At 40.8% G+C, this 20,000-nt stretch overlaps 1 protein-coding gene and 1 long non-coding RNA gene across 2 annotated transcripts in view; one reads left to right on the forward strand and one right to left on the reverse strand.

The window, feature by feature from the left end:
* LOC137976318 (tetratricopeptide repeat protein 28-like) overlaps positions 1-20,000 on the forward strand; it is a 31,425-nt gene that overhangs the window by 7,150 nt on the left and 4,275 nt on the right. The window contains exons 2-3 of the mRNA XM_068823617.1: positions 7,309-7,383; positions 15,930-20,000. The exon at positions 15,930-20,000 is cut by the window's right edge and continues 526 nt beyond it. Of these exons, the coding sequence (XP_068679718.1) occupies positions 15,998-20,000 (4,003 nt within the window). The 5' untranslated portion in view covers positions 7,309-7,383; positions 15,930-15,997. The remainder of the gene's footprint in view (positions 1-7,308; positions 7,384-15,929) is intronic.
* Positions 2,866-5,656, reverse strand: LOC137976322 (uncharacterized). Its single transcript, XR_011117747.1, has 2 exons — positions 5,155-5,656; positions 2,866-4,284 (listed from the first exon to the last, which is right to left on the reverse strand). It is a non-coding gene; the product is annotated as an uncharacterized lncRNA (long non-coding RNA).

The following is a 20,000-nucleotide window of genomic DNA, read 5'->3' on the forward strand; positions in this document are numbered from 1 at the left end:
GGTCAACATCACGTCACGCAATAATGTAACAAATATCCCTTAGGGGTAAAAGACACAGAAATGTTTCTGCACGCTAAAATGGTAGCTAAATCGGAATTAATATCATCGCATCATATATATCTTTTTAAAAAAGGTGATAGCTGGTAGAAAGAAGCAGTTTACAACGAGTGTAACGTCGTTTGGAAATCGCCGTACCGATCCCTGGTGAAAATCTTTGAAGGATCTTTGAAGATCCTTAAAGACTCCTCAAAGATCTTTTTGAGGATCTTTCTAAGGATCTTTTTCCGAATCCTCAAGGATCCTACCTAGGATCCTTGAAGATCCTTAAAGATCTTAGCTTTTCTTGCCAAGATCCTTGAAGGATCCTCATAGGATCTTCGCAGGATCCTTGAAGGATCTTTAAAGGATCTTCAAAGATTTTCTAACATTGAGGACTCTTGGGATACTTCCTCAAGATCCTTGAGGAAATTATCAGGATCTTGCAAAGATCTTACCAAGATCCACACACAAAATCTTGGAAAGATCCTCAAAAGAATCCTTAAAGATCCTCAAAGAGTGACTGAGGATCTTACAAGGATCTTAAAAGGATCCTTGAAAGGTTCTTAATAAAATCTTTGACAAGATCCTTAAAGATCATACTAGGATCTTTCGAGGATCTTTCTAACAGCCAAAAACAGATAATTACTAGCAGCTTTTCCAAAATAAGTTTATGCTTTGGAAAGACCAAGAAATGTGTTGCGATATGCCCAAATTGCGTTGATAGCTGTGATCGCGTTTATGTACACGAGCAATAACAAAATGCACCATTTGAACTTATTTCTGGAAGTGACATGGCGCTAAAATGGCGTTTTTGGAACTTCCCTCGATTTCAGAAAAAAATAAGCGCTTCGAGATCTTTGGATACTATTTTCGAAAATAACTCACTATAGGTGTTAATTAGGCAAAATATAAAGAAATTCGAAATTTGACGAGTGACCACGGATCCTCGATATTTACCAGGAGGGAGGGGGCGACTCTATTGTTTTCAATGACTATCCTTGACCGACTCATCACTGCCAGTGTGACGTCACATAGCAACGAAGAGCGCTTCGCTTGGCTTGCTCCCGCTATCAGCGTGGGGACGCCATTAAGGGAAGGACAACAGAGGTCAATAAGGCTAATTCCAACGCTAATATCGCTTTTGTCCGCTAATTGATCGTAAGTGTGAACTCTTTGCTATTGTTATTGTCTTTGTATGTAAACTGTTTCTTGTTTTGTGAGAGCGTGTTTCTGTAATTTTGTTGTATTTGTCGCGGGTTCAGTGGCGGGACCGCCAGCTTGCCTTCGGGACAGTCATAAGTTGTCTAAAACATCCACCTTTTTTCTGAAAACGGTTGAACCAATGTTCTTCAAAATAGGAGGTTTTATTCCTTGATAATACACGCTTCAATTCTGTGTCATTACGTGCTGGTTGAATAAGCCGTTCTTCATATCAATCTGTTTGCGTGTCGAGGTGTTGTTGTTTTTTCGATTTCAACCAGTTTCTCTGTTCTGGAGTGCTTCTTTTGTCAGTTGTTAAGCACGTTCACAAATATTATTGGCATTTCAGTTACGTTAAGTTGCTGTTTTTGGCTTTTTGTGGCGAATTTCGTTTGGTTTTATTAGTGTCTGTTGCAATTTGTTGGCTTTGTTAGAGTCTGTTGCAATTTTTGTTGCCTTTTTGTGTGAATTTCTGTTGGCTTTTGCCGTTTGTGCATGTGGCATCTGTTGTTCCGGTTTTTGAGTGCAGCAGAGTTGAGTTTTTGCAGTGATTGAATTTTCTGGTAGTTGCAATCATTGTATCGAGTGCCTCTGGTTAAATTAAATTGCTGTCAGTTTCTCTAGTCTGTATTTGGTTTGGTGCTGGTTGGCCCTATCAATTCTCTGTTAAAAATATATGTACATGTATTTAATAATCAAAGTGAACAACATATACATATTGTGGATATACTTAACAAACGTTCAGTGAAATAAAGTAGAATATAATAGAGTACAATTAAAATAATTTAGTGAAAATATACTGTAGTTGTAAATATTAAAAAATTGAAAATGAACAAAAATATTGCATTTTTTATGTTAATGGTGGCAACATGTTTGCTTTATGACTCACTCTTTGACTTAACTTGGCTTTTTCCTCAAGGATGTCATTACATTTTCTATTTTGTGGGTTTTCATGTTGTTATTGCTGCTATTTCCAAAGCCTTTCTCAACTTTTCAAGGCTTCCTCTTAGTCTTTACATCCCATCCAATTCTCATGTTCTAGACAATAAAATTAAGGTTCACTCCACTGGAGCATGGCACATGCTCTACTTAACCAATCGAAAGTGGTTCAGCGTTGTCTGTACTCTTATCGACAATGATATTCATCATCACAGTGGTCAAAATGTTGTGGACTCACGAGGCGTAGCGGAGTGAGTCTACAACAACTTTTGACCACTGTGATGACGAATATCGTTGTCGATAAGAGTACAGACAACAATGAACCACTTTCGATTTGTTTTTTACCACAATATTCAACGCCAAAGAAAGTTTTTATTTCAGAGCGTGACCAAAATCACAACTCAAAGAAATAGCAAGCGTTGTCTATAACTTTCTCGCAATATAATTGGTTTATTTCCCAAAATGAGCGCTCCTGATTGGCTATTACATTGCGTGACACATTGACGCAAGCATGACGAGAGCAGCGTTGTCTAGACTCTTATCAACAACAGCAAATTATCCAATCAGATTGCGAGATTACAAGCAATTGTGGTGAAAAATAAAATTGTTCCAAATTTGAGTGTGTTGGGAAGGTTGCTCTCTCTTTTGTTGTGCATGTTTTTATTACAATTCAAAGTAAGACCAGTCTACAACACCAACCTTAATTTATTGTATTCTGTTTTCACTTTAATTTGTGTTATTGTGACAATCGGTGTGCTACTTTTCTCGGAAATGTTGTACAAAATATGCTCAAAGCAGATATATAAGTACAGTGGAACTCTGAATTATTTACTGGACAGACAACATTATTTCCTACTGCTATTATTTTGAAATTATTTTTGTCTCTGTTTGACCACCCAGTTTATAAGACTTGTTTAAATGTCAAGCAACTATCTAAATTTTCTCTGGTGCAAGATTTTTGGAGTCTAACATCAAAGTTTTTACTTTCCATTATTATGCTCAAGTGCCTTTTTCTTTTTCATAGCATTTTGTTAAATATTGATACAACTCAAAAACTGGTTGTGAATGATAAGCTTATTGTTCTGCACCTATGTACCTAGTTCCCACTGCTCTCATTTTGATCACATCTGCCCTTCCCTATCCATTGTTGGTAGTTTCATTTGTAGTTAGTGTAATAGCAGTAGGGGAAAACTTTGATGCAAGCTAGAAACAAACTACAGAAATGCCATTGTTTTTTCCAATTTTTTATCTTTGCCTTGGTCTCCTGTGGAGTTATCCTGCTTTAAACCTGCTTGAATTTCACCACCCAGCATTTCTCCTGAGTATGTTTTTTAGGTAAAAAAGATTTGAGTCATCTATTTTAGTTGAAGATATAACAGGAAAGTCGCATTCTTTTACCTTTGCACCAATTGCTACTATATTTGACTTGAGATCACAAGTTAATTGTAAATTAAATTTAACAAGTGATTTTTACTGGTTATCAAGCCGTGGTAAACCTCTACATGATTTCACACCATTAAATGAAATAAATGGGGCTGTAATTATGAATGGACGTTTAATTGGAGGTGTGCAATGTTGTCTATCGAGGTGTAAAAATGAGGCAGGATGTCGTAAATTTGATAGCATGATTGGGCAATATGAAATCAAATGTAGCCCTCATGACTTATCAGGTAATACAGAAAATTTTAAGAATCTCAGGGTATGTGATAAGGGGCAACCCTAAAACCCGGAATCCGGAATCCGGAATCACAGTACAATACAGAGAGTAAAAACTATCCTAAACATTCATAAAAGCTAACCTTAGGCCTAATTAGGCCTAAAAACGTTTGTTTAGGCCTAATTAGGCCTAAGGTTAGCTTTTATGAATGTTTAGGATAGTTTTTACTCTCTGTATTGTACTGTGATTCCAGTTTCCAGATTCCTGGTTTTAGGGTTGCCCTGTGATAAGCATTACATCAGTGTATCATCCAGGGGGCACAAGCCTGCAAAGGGAAAAAGTTCGTCAAAATCCCGAAGTGATACCCAGCGTGGCATTCTGAAGGTAAATCCATGTGTTGTGATATGTTCACAATGCAGTAATGAGGTTTGCCTTTCCAGTGACATTCCCTGTAAAAGACAAAAATAAGAGTATTTGATAAACTGTTTACAATGGCATGCAACTTTTTAGATGAACAAATGGAAATAAAACAATTTTGCACAATGACCTATATACATGTATATCTACAGAACCTTGTAATGGTTCTATGGTGCCTTACATATGTATGTCATGTCAGCCTTTCTTTTTGAAATCTGTCAAAATAGAGGCCGAATACAAGGAAGCAAAAACTATGTTTCAAGAAAAACAAGGATGTTCAAATCCATCAAGCTAGTCTGATCTTGCCAAAGAACATATTCAAGTACAAGATGAATATGACCATTCCATTCCCAGATCAAATTATGCAGTTGATGAACCACAAGGCAAATATGGTTTGACCATTTCAAAATTAACAGCAGGGATTTTTAGTGAAGGTTTAAACGAGCTTCTGAAAGAATGCAGCCCTTCAGTAAACATACATGTAGGTGAGGGATGTTATGCTTATGGGGTGCCTCAGCACACTGATGTACAGTATATACAACCTTTCAATCTATCCTTCCAGCTATCTTTCCATGGACAGCAACATTCTCAAGTTCAAAAACAACCCAGGACAATCTTAAGGTTGTCCTTTCAAAACCAAACACAGCAAATGGTGTTGAAATACTGTACCTATGTGGAAAGAAGTAACATTTTTCCTTCCCACCAAAATCTCTATTGCAACAAATTCTCACTAGAGTAAAAATTAATATACTTCAGTTTGATGCACACTTTCACCTCATAAACGACAAAAGTCTGGTTTTAGAAATAGCAGAGTATGTTAAGGTTAGACTTAAGTTTACAGTATTTGCTTTAAAATGTAAATTATATTTTTTTTCCTTAAGCTTAATTAGGCAGGAACTTACACCGTATCGCGGCGCCTCTTTCTCCACGGCCACTCCAACTTTGAAGGGATTGATATGAAGAACCACAAGCGCTGGAGGGCTGAAATTCGGAGTACACAAAGCCCAGCATATCTTTTGCCGAACCTCCTATTCCTGTGTCAAAACAACAGTGCGTCGCTGTGTTCTTGTCCTCGAAAGGTCAACCGGCTAACAGACTTGCTCGATAAAATTCCTTGTTGGTAGCAAGTTTCAGTCAAATTATCGAGGTATTGAATGTTTTTGGCTCACAGAAAATACCAAATTTAACTAACTAAATATAGTAGAAACTTCACCATTACCGATTACAGAAATTGAATCAGTTTTTCCAACGAAAATCCTACATTTTCTAACGTCTCTTCGATTGCCAATTTGCGCGCCATTTTGAATTTCATTCAAGCGAAACGTGACGTCATACTGGCAGTGATGACTCGACCAATGTTTACCTTAGAGACGCCCCCTCCCTCCTGATATTTACAGAAATTGGCTCTTAAAGACCATAGTGGTTTTCTGTTATCGAAAATTGCCTCCGTGTGGTAACTTTCGACACTCAGTAATCACAGTCAAAACCCGTTTTTATTTCACAGTACTCGCAGATGTACACTAGTTTCAAAAAACAAGAACAATTTCAAAGATCAAATGTCAACTATATAATTCTACATTGTGAACAAAGTGACAGAAAGCTAATTAAATGTCAATCACGGCTAACAGTTTCCGAAACTGTTGCCTAACCAACTTTCTAAACTCAAGGATATAGTAAGAAACAGCAGAAAGACGATCTTTAGTAGAAAGTTGATTTTTATTCTGATCAACAATAACAAATTTGGTTTTTCCCTATGGCCAAAGCGATCTTCTAAATGCAAATTCGGTGCTTCCTTTTGGAGTTGGGATTCGGCCTCGTTAGGGTGCTTAGTTCGATTTCGACCTTTTGGGTGCTTCGTGCTATGTTCTTCGTTTTTTTCGATACTTACCCTGCCGTAAAGCCCTGAGACCTGAGAGCAGAATAAATAAATAAGCGTGCTGGTTCAGTTTAGCTAGATGTGCATGTTTACTGGCAGTAAAGGCCGGTACACACGAGGGAGCTTGCTCCTGAAACACGCTCCCGAAACACGCTCCCGGGTAAGTACCCCAACCAGTACACACGAAGGACACGACGAGGGAGCTGAGTGATGAAACACCCCGATTGGGGCATGGGAACTGTTGTGGATGAAAAAATAAGCCAATTTGATTGGCCAACTTGAGACACGTCATGTCACGGCAAGAAATTTTCAGTACACACGAGGTAGCTTGTTCCTGAAACAGACTCGTACAACAGATTTGCCCCTGGAGGGCAAAAGTTTTGTTGCTCAACATATTTTTCGCTAGAAATCGTTGGTGCAGACGAGGGAGCTTTGCTCCGGGAGTGTGTTGCAGGAGCGTGCTGCGGGGGCAAGCTCCCTCGTGTGTACCGACATTAAGGCTCATATCTAAATCTTTGGGTATTTTTAAAGCCGGAGACGTTTTTTCTTTTATCTTTTAATACCGGGCATAATTTCATTTTCCGTTTATTTGTGATAATGCTGGAGTCAAAACAACGTGATATCACAGAGCTGATAATAGAATGATTTCCGCTTTATATTCAAAACTGCAACTGAACAAATAACTTTCCGTGCATTCGCCAAGTAAACAAGATTCTTCCAAAAGTGTTTTCTTGTTCTTCTGTAATCTCTGTATTGTTTAAACGCAGTCTTTTAAATTATTTGCAAAAGGTAAGTTAAGTACTCCATAGGAGCAATCAATTCTATCCGAACTTTGCTACTTTGAAACAAAACATTTATGGTCAGATTGTTAGTCAAGATCAGGTTGGCTCAAAAGATGCTCTTCTGTTTGCTAAGCTTATCAAAAAATAACCGTGTCACCATATCACTGTATCTTAGAACTCGATTAAAAAAAAAAAAGCGTGAGTTTCTTTTTAAAGTTTAATTCATGCTAAATGTTTTAGATTAGTTTCACACTGTAACAAAGGAACGGAAACGAAATGTATGTTTCTAGTACATTGAGGCAAAGAAAGCAATTTGTGAGGTACGGACCATTCCAAGGAAAAAGAGTATTTCCATTTTGTTATTCGTGTTTCTTTTTTTTTCCTTTTTATTAAATCAGACTGCAGATTTCGTTCTTTGGTCGTGCTGTAATTACTATGCTGTGTCTTCCTGAGTGACTCACTGTGGAAAAAAGGTCAGTAATTTTCAAGTTCGTCCTAATGATTGTAAATACTTTAATACTTCAAGAGTATTGAAACTAGCGATGTTTGCTTGACTATACCGGTTCGCCAAAGGCTGATTGAAATTCAGGACGAATTAACAATATCCTAGACCTGCAGGCTTTACAAAACAACCGTTACGCTTGTTTGAATTGAACAAAAGTTTCAGCCGCGCTGCAGTTAAAGTGCTACTATGATCAAAAAATCATTTCCTTGTTTTCTTTAGATTTTCAGTGTGTTTGCGTAACACCTCAGTGGCAAAATTTTGAGCTTGGATATTTATCCAAAGGCTTTTTACTTTGAGTGTAAATTTTAGATTTCACGGTCCGCCAATTCTTAAGTTCAAAACTGACCGATGGGACATCAGAGGGTTGGATCTAGGGAAAGTGACATCATTTTCTCACCAGCTTAAAATGCAGTTCATTTTATATGCAAAACACTAGTTTAAAAGTCTGAAAGCCCGAAACTCCGGTGCTGCATATTAATTAAGCCTCGTACAGACCCATTGCATTCTTAAATTCATGAGTCTTTGACGTTATTTTCTCCTCGATCCAGCTCTCTCAAAAATTTCAAAATTAGTAATCGCGGACCATTAAATTGGAAAATTCTAGTTAAAATAAACAGGCGTCTTTTGTAAATCAAGGCTTAAAACTTGGGTCACGTAGTGTTTAGCTAACATAGTTTTGAAATCCAAAGAAAAAGGAGAATTGATTTTTGGTCATAGTAGCACTTGAAGTATATCTAAATTCTCATCAGTGGAGAAGTAAATCATTGATTGGTATTAGCTTACGTCCTGCTTCGTGGTAAACTTTAGTTTTTATCGCACACTTTCTTGTTCTTTTTTAAGTTATTCGAAAACTCCATCGCTACATGACTATTTAATTGTCGCTATTGTTTATTTGTGACAGTTCACTGTCCCGCCTTGTCGATACAACTTATACATTTGATAGCAAAATCTTTCTTTCTGGTCTCTTCAGTTACCTTAAGTCCTCTGTTGGGATGTATTACCATCCACTTACGGACGATGTTATTTATAATTTGGGAGGGGGGGGGGGGGGGGGGGAATCTGGATCTCTTTTATTTAAGCCAAAAAGATGAACTAGAGGATACATGTATGTGTTATTCACAACCAAGGCATCCACAAATACCTGACTATAACATAAATAAGTTTAGTCCATATCATGCACGCGTCAGCAATTTATTTTGAAGCGATTTAACGTAATTTTTTAGGGGAAGGGGAGTTTACAGTCTCTAATAGACCTCAATGCCCCTGCCCCTTCCCCGTCAAAAAGGCTTCGAACATAAAGTATCATGTCAATGTCTTACCCAAAGACAATGCAATTCCTTTCTACATTTGATGGACTTAATGATGTTTCACAGTTTGTAATTTTAAAGCTCCAATAGCTACAAGTAAATTCTCTAACTTGCTCAGTGAACCGCTGATCCTTGGCGTGCATTTATGAATTTGGAAGTCTGCTTGGGAAAATTACAGTCATTAAATGTCTTGCGGTATCACAATTGGTGTATATACTTGCGCCACTTCAAACAGGCCATAAAGCAAGTAAAGAGATAAACGTGCTCTTTTATAAATTTTTAATAGGGTTAAATGCAATTTAACTTAGTTAACGACCAGGGGCAAGTTGCACAGTTTGTCTGGCGTGGCGTGGTGTTGCGTTGCATGGCGTTAGCGTTAGGGTTTATCAGTATTTTGGGGGTGTGCCTGCAGCGTTTTTAGCATGTGCGTGTGTTATTTGCATGTGGGGCTTTTCCGTGGCGTCTTCTGGCAGTTCTAGTGGTCAGCAGTTATTTTGCATATTATGCGTGCGCCTTCGCATGTCCTCGTGGTTTTGCTTGGCTCAGCGTTCAGTTTGTTGGCGCTCGTGTGCTTCCAAGTATTTCTTTTCGAGTTTTTGCGCTGTTTTACTGTCGCATAGAGATCGTGTTGGTCGGATGTCTTTTTCCCTTAGACCTGTAGTGTTTCTGTATCTCCTCCCGGTCTCCTGAGCATGTGCTGTCGCTCGTTTTTTCGTGATCTTCGCGAGTCAGTCATGGTTCTTCCACGCTAAACTAACAACAGCTTGGCAGCTGGTTTCGTCTCCACCGCTTGTACTTGTTCCCCTTCATCGTCTGTAGCATCGGTGGTGGTTACGGCGGGAACACCCTCCTCGCTTTCTGATGAGATAGCATCGGCCGTGGCGACAGCCCTCGGGAATTCACTGCCCACTATTATTGTGGCGATTCGGGACAACTCTACTCCTGTATCAAGTGCTCCACCGGCTGTTACGAGTGTTAGCTCCAGTGCTGCAATGGTCGTGGCTGGCTCTTATGCGGCGTCATCAGGTACGTTGAGGATACCGTCATTTGTTTCTACATTTCCTCCCGTGCCTGCTATCTCTTGCTCCAACTCGTCCTGCCTCGTGGATTCATTCTCTTTCCCGGTTATGTCGGCTCATGCTAGCATTTCATCAGGCTTGGGGAGTTCGTTTTTGTGCCACCATCTCTCGAGAAAGCGTTTGTTGTAGGCTCGGGACATGCGCCAATCCCTGTCAAATTGGTCTCTAAAATTACCAGTGGTCGGTTTGTGGACCTGGCTGACTTGTTGTCGGCCAGCCTTCGCGCGATTGATCAGGAACGGCATACCTTTTTGGACGGCAAGTTGCTGGTTTCTCGAAAACGTCGGCTAGTGGAAATTTCGAATATTCTGACATAGCCGGAGGCTTTCACAATTTATCAGATGGTGATGTGTGCAGCTCACCCTCACCGATGGTCAGACCTCACAAAATACAAACTGTTGATAATCCAAACGGCTCGTCATTCTCTAAATCGGGCGTGGTTGGAATACGATCTGGCCTTTCGTAGGGATGCGGCAGCAACTGGTGACTAATTTTCATCTGCGGTCTCCAGCTCGCTCTCCCAGTCATCAGTTGGTCGGCTCTTCATCTAAAACCACGTCTACTAGTCGAGGCTACAGTTCTCCCACCCCTTCCACTCCTCGTGTAATTATGGGCTTTGCCGTTGGCCATTTGGGGAATGCCACTTCCGCCATGTCTGCAGCTCATGTGATGGGGATCACCCCAAGGTTAGCTGCCCCTTTCGCAACCCCAGTCTTGTCGCCCACTTCCAGGGCAAGAAACTTTCTTTTCAATTCACTTTTCCCTTGGGACAAGTACAATGTGTATTTTGCTTGTCCGAACCACAAAACTACTTGTCCAAAAATAGACAACCACAACAATACTAAAGGGTAATATATAAACTTCATATTTCATTTTAGCTCGTAGAATTCAACCCAATCGAACTCTTTCTGCCACGCTGGTTGAAACTTTCTTATGCGCTTCGTTTCATACTTTTTCTTGTTATCTTCGCTTTTTTTCTTTTTGGAATGAACATCATTGCTAGTACCATCATCTGCATCATGTGTTTCCGGTGCTGACCTCTTTAAAAAGCTAGTAAGTGTCGACTGAGAAAAAGACATGACGCTTGAAGAAAAGCGCTGAAACTCGCTGAAACGTGACTAACAGGCACGTGCGATATCGTGAGCCTGCTATTATGTTGTACAGCAGGACTCACATGGAATTTAATGGCGGCACCTCGCACGACGAAATCAAACACACAACGTAAACAAAATGATATTTTATTTTACTTTCTGTAAGAGCTACTTATTTTTTAGAGCACTTAGGTTATTAATTACCAAAGAAAACAGGTAAGTATAGTTTCTTGACTTTTTTTGAGTTGGACCTCTACAACTCAGTCGTCCATTAGGACAACTGGCCGCAATGTGGCCATCCACCAGCAGGATCGTTCCCTCTTGTGCATGAAGTGGCGTGATAAATATTACGTGGACATGGCTCTTCCCTTTGGACTACGCTCGGCTCCATACATCTTTACCTCCATTGCAGACACGGTGGAATGGATACTTCGCCATTACTTGGATGATTTTATGACATTGGGTCCGCCAGCCTCTACGGACTGTCACTACAACTTGCAGGCGTGCATCCGGCTGTGCTCCATCCTCGGCCTCCCCCTTCACCCATGGAAGCTGGAGGGCCTCACTACACGCCTAGCCATCCTCGGCATTGAGCTGGACTCAATGACACTACAGGCCCGGCTGCTGGTGGAGAAGAGAGATGGATCATTGCACTGTTAGATACATGGTATGCTAAGTGTTTCTGCAAACGTCGCGAGTTGGAGTCCCTTATTTGTCAACTTCATCATGTTTGTACGATTGCCCCCCAGGGGAGGACATTTCTACGACGGATGATTAACTTGTTATGTACATTCAGTTGTGACGACCACCCTATTCGGCTAAACCGGGAGTTTCATCTGGACCTGACTTGGTCACGGGAACTGTTTCAGAGCTGGGACGGTCTTAGTTTCTTTTTGATGCCTGCTTGGGCCCCTCTCCCTGACTTCCAAGTCTCTTCAGATGCCGCAGACTCCCTGGGCTTTGGAGCGATTTTCAATAGCCAATGGTTCTTTGGTGCATGGTCGGCTTGTCAACAACCTCTATCTATTGATTGTAAGGAACTGTTTCCAATTGTTGTGGCAGCTCATTTGTGGGGTTCTCAGTGGTCTTCGCGGCGGGTCGAGTTCCTATGTGATAACGAGTCTGTGGTGGCTGTATTGTCGTCAGGTACCTCCAGAGATGCAGACTTAATGGTTTTGTTGCGTTACTTGGCATTGTTGACAGTGCGCCATTCATTTTCTTCTACAGCGTCATCAGTTTGTGGAAAAGCTAACCTTGTTGCGGATTCTCCCTCTCGTTTCCAGCCTCAGCGCTTTTGGCACCTAGCCCCACAAGCCGCAGAAACTCCAACACCAATTCCTCCAGCTCTCCTGACAGCGCTGCAAGTTACTTGACAGGCAGATGCCAGTTTTTTCTCACTCAGGGCCTTGCTCCATCTGCACGTCGGGTTTACTTATCCGCCCAGAGTCGCTATGCCGAGTTCTGCCGTCAGGAGGGCCTTTTGAGTCCAGAGGGGGCCCTTGTGCCAACCCACAAACAGTCACTTATGCGTTTTGCATCACTGTTGGCCGATAACCTTCATCACTTATCCATCGAGGGGTACCTCAGTGTAGTGCGGTCCCTTCACATTGAAAATGGTTTGCCTGATCCCCCTGTCAACTGTCTACAGCTGCAGCGTTTATTGAGGGGTATAAAGCGTGTACAGGGTTCGACATCCTGACTCGCCTCCCGATTACGATTGATCTCCTTCAGATCATTCAGCGTTCCTTAGACTTGAAGTTGCATGACCATATCATGCTCTGGGCAGCATGTTGCCTTGGGTTTTTTGGTTTCTTGCATGCAGGCGAGTTCACCATCTAGCGGTTAGTGACGTACAAGCGGATGCGTTGGTGGATCCTACTTGTTTTCCACATTAAGGCCTCTAAGACTGACCCCTTCTGCGTTGGCTGTCATCTACGTAGGCCGTGGTAACAGGGTTATTAGGGAGCTTAAGCTCGCGCTTTTTTGAGACGCGGACGGCAACCGGAAGGGAACATTTTGCGTTCCAGAGCAGTGCTGTCCCCAAGAGTTTTATACTCATCATCTCTAATGGAGAAAAGATACTTGGCGATGTAAATGTGGTTGTGTGAAGACAAGTCAAAAGGGAAAACAGCTCACTTCCGGTTGCCGTCCGCGTCTCAAAAACACGTGTGCTTAAGTTCCCTATTTGCCTAGTGGTGGCCCTTGGTAACTTCTTGGCTCTGCAGGGCCTGTCTCCAGGGCCGCTGTTTTGCTTTGTGGACGGTCGTCCCTTAACTCGGCAGCGGCTGTCCTCCATGGTGCAGTCTATTTTACACTCTGCGGGATATCGTGGTTCTTACTCGGGTCACAGCTACGGGATTGGTGCGGCCACTACATTTGCGGCTTGGGGACTTCCGGATCACCTCATCAAGAGTTTTGGCCAGTAGTCGAGTGATGCTTACCAACAGTATATCTGCACACCTATTGGCGTTCTGACCCAGAGGTCCAGTCAGTTGGTTTAGCGGGTAGTGCATTGACTTCGCTTTTAGCTGGAGTTGGGTGCCTCAGGTCTGGTCCCTTGGGGGGCTGTGGCTGAATGGCCACGAGCCCCCATTGCTCCGGGTTGTCCAACCTGGAGGTCCTTTCGGCATGGCGGGTGGGGCTTGTGGCCGGGTTGCGTGTAAGGCAAGCTTATGGGGTGTTCCACCGACCTGGGTTTGGGTCGTTGGTACCGGTCCCCGGATCCTTGAGCACCCAACCTCCATTTGCGACACAGGCGTTAATGGGACGAAAAAGAGGATAAAATAAAAAGAAATGTTATGATAAACGACTTTTCTGAAGGAGGACTTAAAATGATTGATATAGAGTCTTTTCATACATTTCTTAAATCATCTTGGATTAAAAAATATCTTGATCCTGAAAACACCTGAAAACAGTAGCAGCTGGAAGTTATTTTTTTTACTTGGAACTTCAGTCACATGGAGGAAAGACGATATTTTTAGGAAACCTTACTAGGAAGGACGCGCGCTGCTTCATTGAGGTCTCAGACCCTTTCATCAAAGAAATTCTTGAAATTAGGTGTGAAGCCTCCTTCACCGAAAACTTGACATCAGAGCACAGTTTTTATCTTCACATCTATGGTATAACTCACACATAAGAATTGAAAATAGACCAGTTTTTTTCCAAGACTGGTCGCTTAAAGGTATAACCGAAGTTTAAGCACATCCTAAATGATTCCCTTGCGTTTTTACCTTTGACTGCTTTTCAAGACAAATATAACCTTCAAGTTCTTCCCTTAAGTTATTACGGAATAATTTTGGCAACTAATTATCTCCGTAGGCAAAGTCAAAGGTCTATATAATGCTAGTTATGAGAGCTTTCTTTCAAAATTTCTAAAAAACTCAAAACCCTCTAGATTGGTTTATAAGAAGTTAGTATCAATAAAAAGTGAAATACCAACCCTAAGTCAAGAAAAATGGCACAAAGAAATTAATCTTGAACCCGGTAACAAAGTCAACTGGAAAGCAGCCTATGTCTTGCCCTTTACATGTACCAAGAGTTCGAAACTTATAGTCTTTAATTTTAAATTCCTACGTCGAGGACTTTCAACTAATAGTTTTCTTAAGAAAATAGGGCGTATAGATAACGAAAAATGCACCTTCTATCAACATGGTAAGAAAGCCTCTTTCATTTATTTTGGAAATGTAGCAAAAGCCATTGTTTTTGGAATAAGGTTTTTTCCTGGATGCAAGCCTGTAAAGTTGTCAGTAAAGAATATACTTCTCAGGTAGATACTTGCTCGGGACTGAGGCCAGATACCTCTAAATACAATTTGCAAATTAATTAACTTTTGTTTTTTGACAACCAAACATTTCATATGGCTGTGTAAATTTAAAGAACGAAAGCCAACTTTCGAAGCATACTTACGGCATCTACAATATAGGAAGAAGAGAAGGAAGATACAACAAAGCGAAAGAAATGGGAACCGCTATTGCTTTAAAAATAAATGAATAAATAAATAAGTAAACAAATAAATAAAGAATCCAGCACCTTGTTCTCCAACTGTACAGGTAATTCCCTTCGTGTGGAGTATAATTGGTCGCTCCTCTCAAAAAAAGAGCTCCTCTAATTTCCAATTATATTAACATATTCTGTGTTTGTGGGTGTGTTTGTGGGGGGAGGGGTGTTCGTGCGTTTAAAACTCAACATGTAGACATGTAAGGTAATTGTTCTTTTAAAACATAAAAGCATAAACTACTGTGAACACCTAGTCAACTATGATCAAATAAATGAATAGGACATTTTATGACGAGTCCTCTCCCTTAAGTTCTTCTTTGCTTAAGTTGTCATTGTGCTGGGTTCTTAGTGATAAGTGACGTTTAGACCTCCGATTAAACGAAACGCGTTTTGTCATATAGCAATTGGTAAGTCAAATGCAAAACAAGGTTGCATGAATGCGTAAAGATTCAAGAAGCAATTTTTCAGAGGGAATATTTAAAGCTCTTGTTCTTTTCAAAGCGTTAGTTCACTATTGTGCCGGCATTCTAGCTCACTCGGTTTTCATTGCCAACGCGATCCTAATTTTGCAACTGCCGAACTCGATGAGTTATTTGATTTTATTTGTATGATGATTAAGCAAGTAAAGCAGAACTGTTTTGCTCAGTGGTTGACTTCTGAAAAAAAGGAGCGTGTGATTTGGAGTTGTTAGTAAGCTGCAGTCATCCATAACCTCTTATTACTTTATGCTTCTCGCTCTGTTACTTAAACTCAAAGAGCGCATTGCCAAGGTGCAGCTCTGTTTCCTGGGAACACGTCAAGAAAATGAAATCAAGATTTTTGCCATATTTTGGCCACAATTTGCTAACAAAACAAATGGATTATTTTATTTAGAATCGTGATTTATTTCCAGCAAAGGTGAGGGCGAATGCGCCGTGTTAACCCGTTGATACCACCCCTTAACTAACCACCCAGGGAGGGGATAGGGTGAGAAAAACGTTCTCGTCTCAAAGCTAAAAAGGAAATTAAACATCAAGCGTCTTTATTTTTCTTTCCTTCCAGCTTCATCCTTGATTCGAAATTGGATCATCTCATCGAAAACGTTTTAATTGTCATTTGGTTATTGAAGAATGGTAGATAGGAAGTTGGAGGCTGTAGAGCAGCAAATGCTAGCGCTTGCCATTGCAATAAGTGTAGAAGACAGATATCATGAAGGAGTTGCTCATTTTCATCTCGGCGGTGCTTACCTCAACCTACCTGATTGTCAACAGGCCATAAAAAAATATGCACAAGCATTACATATTTTCATAGAAATAGGCTGCAAGGCTGGGGAGGGATCAACCTATAGAAATCTGGGAAATGCGTATCTTAGTCTAGGTAATTTTAAACACGCCATCGAGTACTACAAAAAACATCTTCGTATTGCTAAAGAAGTAGGGGATGGAGCTGGGGAGGGATCAGCCTATGGAAATTTGGGAAATGCGTATCTTAGTCTAGGCAATTTTAAACAAGCCATTGAGTACTACGAAAAACATCTTAGTATTGCAAAAGAAGTAGGGGATAGGGCTGGGGAGGGGTTAGCCTCCGGAAATCTTGGAAATGCTTATCACAACCTGGGTAATTTTAAACAAGCCATTGAGTACTACGAAAAACATCTTAGTATTGCTAAAGACGTAGGGAATAGGGCTGGGGAGGGATCAGCCTGTGGAAGTCTGGGAAATTGCTATCATAGTCTAGGTAATTTTAAACAAGCCATTGAGTACTACGAAAAACATCTTAGTATTGCTAAAGAAGTAGGAAATAGGGCTGGAGAGGGATCAGCCTATGGAAATCTGGGAAATGCTTATCACGACCTGGGTAATTTTAAAGAAGCCATAGAGTACTGCGAAAAACATCTTAGTATTGCTAAAGAAGTAAGTAATAGGGCTGGGGAGGGATCAGCCTATGGAAATCTGGGAAATTGCTATCTTAGTCTAGGTAATTTTAAACAAGCCATTGAGTACTACGAAAAACATCTTAGTATTGCTAAAGAAGTAGGGGATAGGGCTGGGGAGGGATCAGCCTATGGAAATCTGGGAAATGCGTGGTTTAGTCTAGGTAATTTTAAACAAGCCATTGAGTACTACGAAAAACATCTTAATATTGCTAAAAAAGTAGGTAATAGGGATGGGGAGGGAGGAGCCTACGGAAATCTGGGAAATGCGTGGATTAGTCTTGGTAATTTTAAACGAGCCATTAAGTACTGCAAAAAAAATCTTAATATTGCTAAAGAAGTAGGTAATAGGGATGGGGAGGGATCAGCCTATGGAAATCTGGGAAATTGCTATCTTAGTCTAGGTAATTTTAAACAAGCCATTGAGTACTACGAAAAACATCTTAGTATTGCTAAAGAAGTAGGTAATAGGGCTGGGGAGGGATTAGCTAATGGAAATCTGGGGAATGCCTATCATAGCCTAGGTAATTTTAAAGAAGCCATTGAGTACTACGAAAAACATCTTAGTATTGCTAAAGAAGTAGGTAATAGGGCTGGAGAGGGATCAACCTATGGAAACTTGGGAAATGCCTATTGCAATGTAGGTTATTTTAAACAAGGCATTAAGTACTACGAAAAATATTTTACTATTGTTAAAGAAGTAGGGAATAGGGCTGGGGAGGGATCAGCCTATGGATATCTGGGAAATGCCTATTGCATTCTAGGTAATTTTAAACAAGCCATTGAGTACTACGAAAAACATCTTAGTATTGCTAAAGAAGTAGGGGATAGGGCTGGGGAGGGATCAGCCTATGGAAATCTGGGAGAGGCCTATTGCAATCTAGGTAATTTTAAGGAAGCCATGGAGTACTACGAAAAACATCTTAGTATTGCAAAAGAAATAGGGGACAGGGCTAGGGAGGGGTTAGCCTCTGGAAATCTTGGAAATGTTTATCGCAACCTGGGTAATTTTAAACAAGCCATTGAGTACTGCGAAAAACATCTTAGTATTGCTAAAGACGTAGGGAATAGGGCTGAGGAGGGATCAGCCTGTGGAAGTCTGGGAAATTGCTATCTTAGTCTAGGTAATTTTAAACAAGCCATTGAGTACTACGAAAAACATCTTAGTATTGCTAAAGAAGTAGGGAATAGGGCTGGGGAGGGATCAGCGTATGGAAATCTGGGAAATGCTTATGGCAAGTTGGGTAATTTTAAACAAGCCATTGAGTACTGCGAAAAACATCTTAGTATTGCTAAAGAAGTAGGTAATAAGGCTGGGGAGGGATCAGCCTATGGAAATCTGGGAAATTGCTATCTTAGTCTAGGTAATTTTAAACAAGCCATTGAGTACTACGAAAAACTTCTTAGTATTGCTAAAGAAGTAGGGAATAGGGCTGGGGAGGGATCAGGCTATGGAAATTTGGGAAATGCGTGGTGTAGTCTAGGTAATTTTAAACAAGCCATTGAGTACTACGAAAAGCATCTTAGTATTGCTAAAGAAGTAGGGGATAGGGCTGGGGAGGGATCAGCCTACGGAAATCTGGGGAATGCGTGGATTAGTCTAGGTAATTTTAAACAAGCCATTGAGTACTACGAAAAACATCTTAATATTGCTAAAGAAGTAGGTGATAGGGATGGGGAGGGATTAGCATATGGAAATCTGGGAATTGCCTATGGCAGTCTAGGTAATTTTAAACAAGCCATTGAGTACTACGAAAAACATCTTAGTATTGCTAAAGAAGTAGGTAATAGGGCTGGGGAGGGATTAGCTAATGGAAATCTGGGAAATGCCTATCACAGTCTAGGTAATTTTAAACAAGCCATTGAGTACTACGAAAAACATCTTAGTATTGCTAAAGAAGTAGGTAATAGGGCTGGAGAGGGATCAACCTATGGAAACTTGGGAAATGCCTATTGCAATGTAGGTTATTTTAAACAAGCCATTGAGTACTACGAAAAATGTTTTACTATTGTTAAAGAAGTAGGGAATAGGGCTGGGGAGGGATCAGCCTATGGAAATCTGGGAAATGCCTCTCGCATTTTAGGTAATTTTAAACAAGCCATTGAGTACTACGAAGAACATCTTAGTATTGCTAAAGAAGTAGGGGATAGGGCTGGGGAGGGATCAGCCTATGGAAATCTGGGAAATGCCTATTGCAATCTAGGTAATTTTAAGGAAGCCATGGAGTACCATGAACACAGTCTTAGTATTTTCAAGGAAATTGGAAACTGTGTAGGACAGGGAATCGCGTGGTATTCGCAAGGTCGTGATCATGAATTGTTGGGTTCCTTGAGTAATGCACTCAGTTGTTATCGTTCAAGTATAAAACAATTTAATAAAACAAGGCATAGTCTGAAGTCAGAAGATGAATTGAAAATAAGCTTTCGTGATTATTTTCGCGTGTCATACACTGCTTTGTGGAGGACACTTTTAAAGAATGGAGAGATTGAAGAAGCTTTGTATGCTGCTGAGAAAGGTCGAGCACAGGCTTTGATGGATATTTTGAAAGATCAATACGGCATCGACCCTCAGTCATTTTCTGCACTTGCTCCGAATCAAACTCTTACAGCTGCATTAGAGGTTTTACATTCACAAGCCGTTTTTGTGGCACTTGACGAGAACAAGATCACGTTTTGGGTGCTAAGAAAAGGCGGCAAGATCACCTTTCGACAAAGTGAAATCGCGAATGGAAGTGCTGATTTGTTGATGGAAACTATTTTTAAAGGGATCGGCGTAGGGGATGGTGTCAGATGCGAGAATCGTTCATTGGATCCACTACGCAATGACCTGTCTTGCAGCAAAAAACCTATCAGTGAGAAAACAGTTCTACCATCCCTCCTTAACTCTCTACAATCGTTGTATGATGTCTTACTCGGGCCAATTGCAGACTTGCTCCAAGGAAATGAGTTAATCGTTGTTCCCGATGGACCATTTTGCTTGGCTCCATATTCTGCATTGAGTGAATCTATGAGGATTCGCACCGTTCCGTCGTTGACCGCTTTAAATGTGATCGTTGGTGCACCTGAAGACTTCCACAGTAAGACTGGAGCACTGCTTGTAGGTGATCCGTGGTTGAAGGAAGTTACTAACAAGAAAGGGGAACCCATTTTGGAACAGCTTCCGTGCGCAAAACAAGAAGTAGAGATGATTGGAGAACTTC

The sequence above is a fragment of the Montipora foliosa genome, chromosome 11, assembly GCF_036669935.1.
Source record: "Montipora foliosa isolate CH-2021 chromosome 11, ASM3666993v2, whole genome shotgun sequence".
In the NCBI taxonomy this organism is placed as follows: domain Eukaryota; kingdom Metazoa; phylum Cnidaria; class Anthozoa; order Scleractinia; family Acroporidae; genus Montipora; species Montipora foliosa.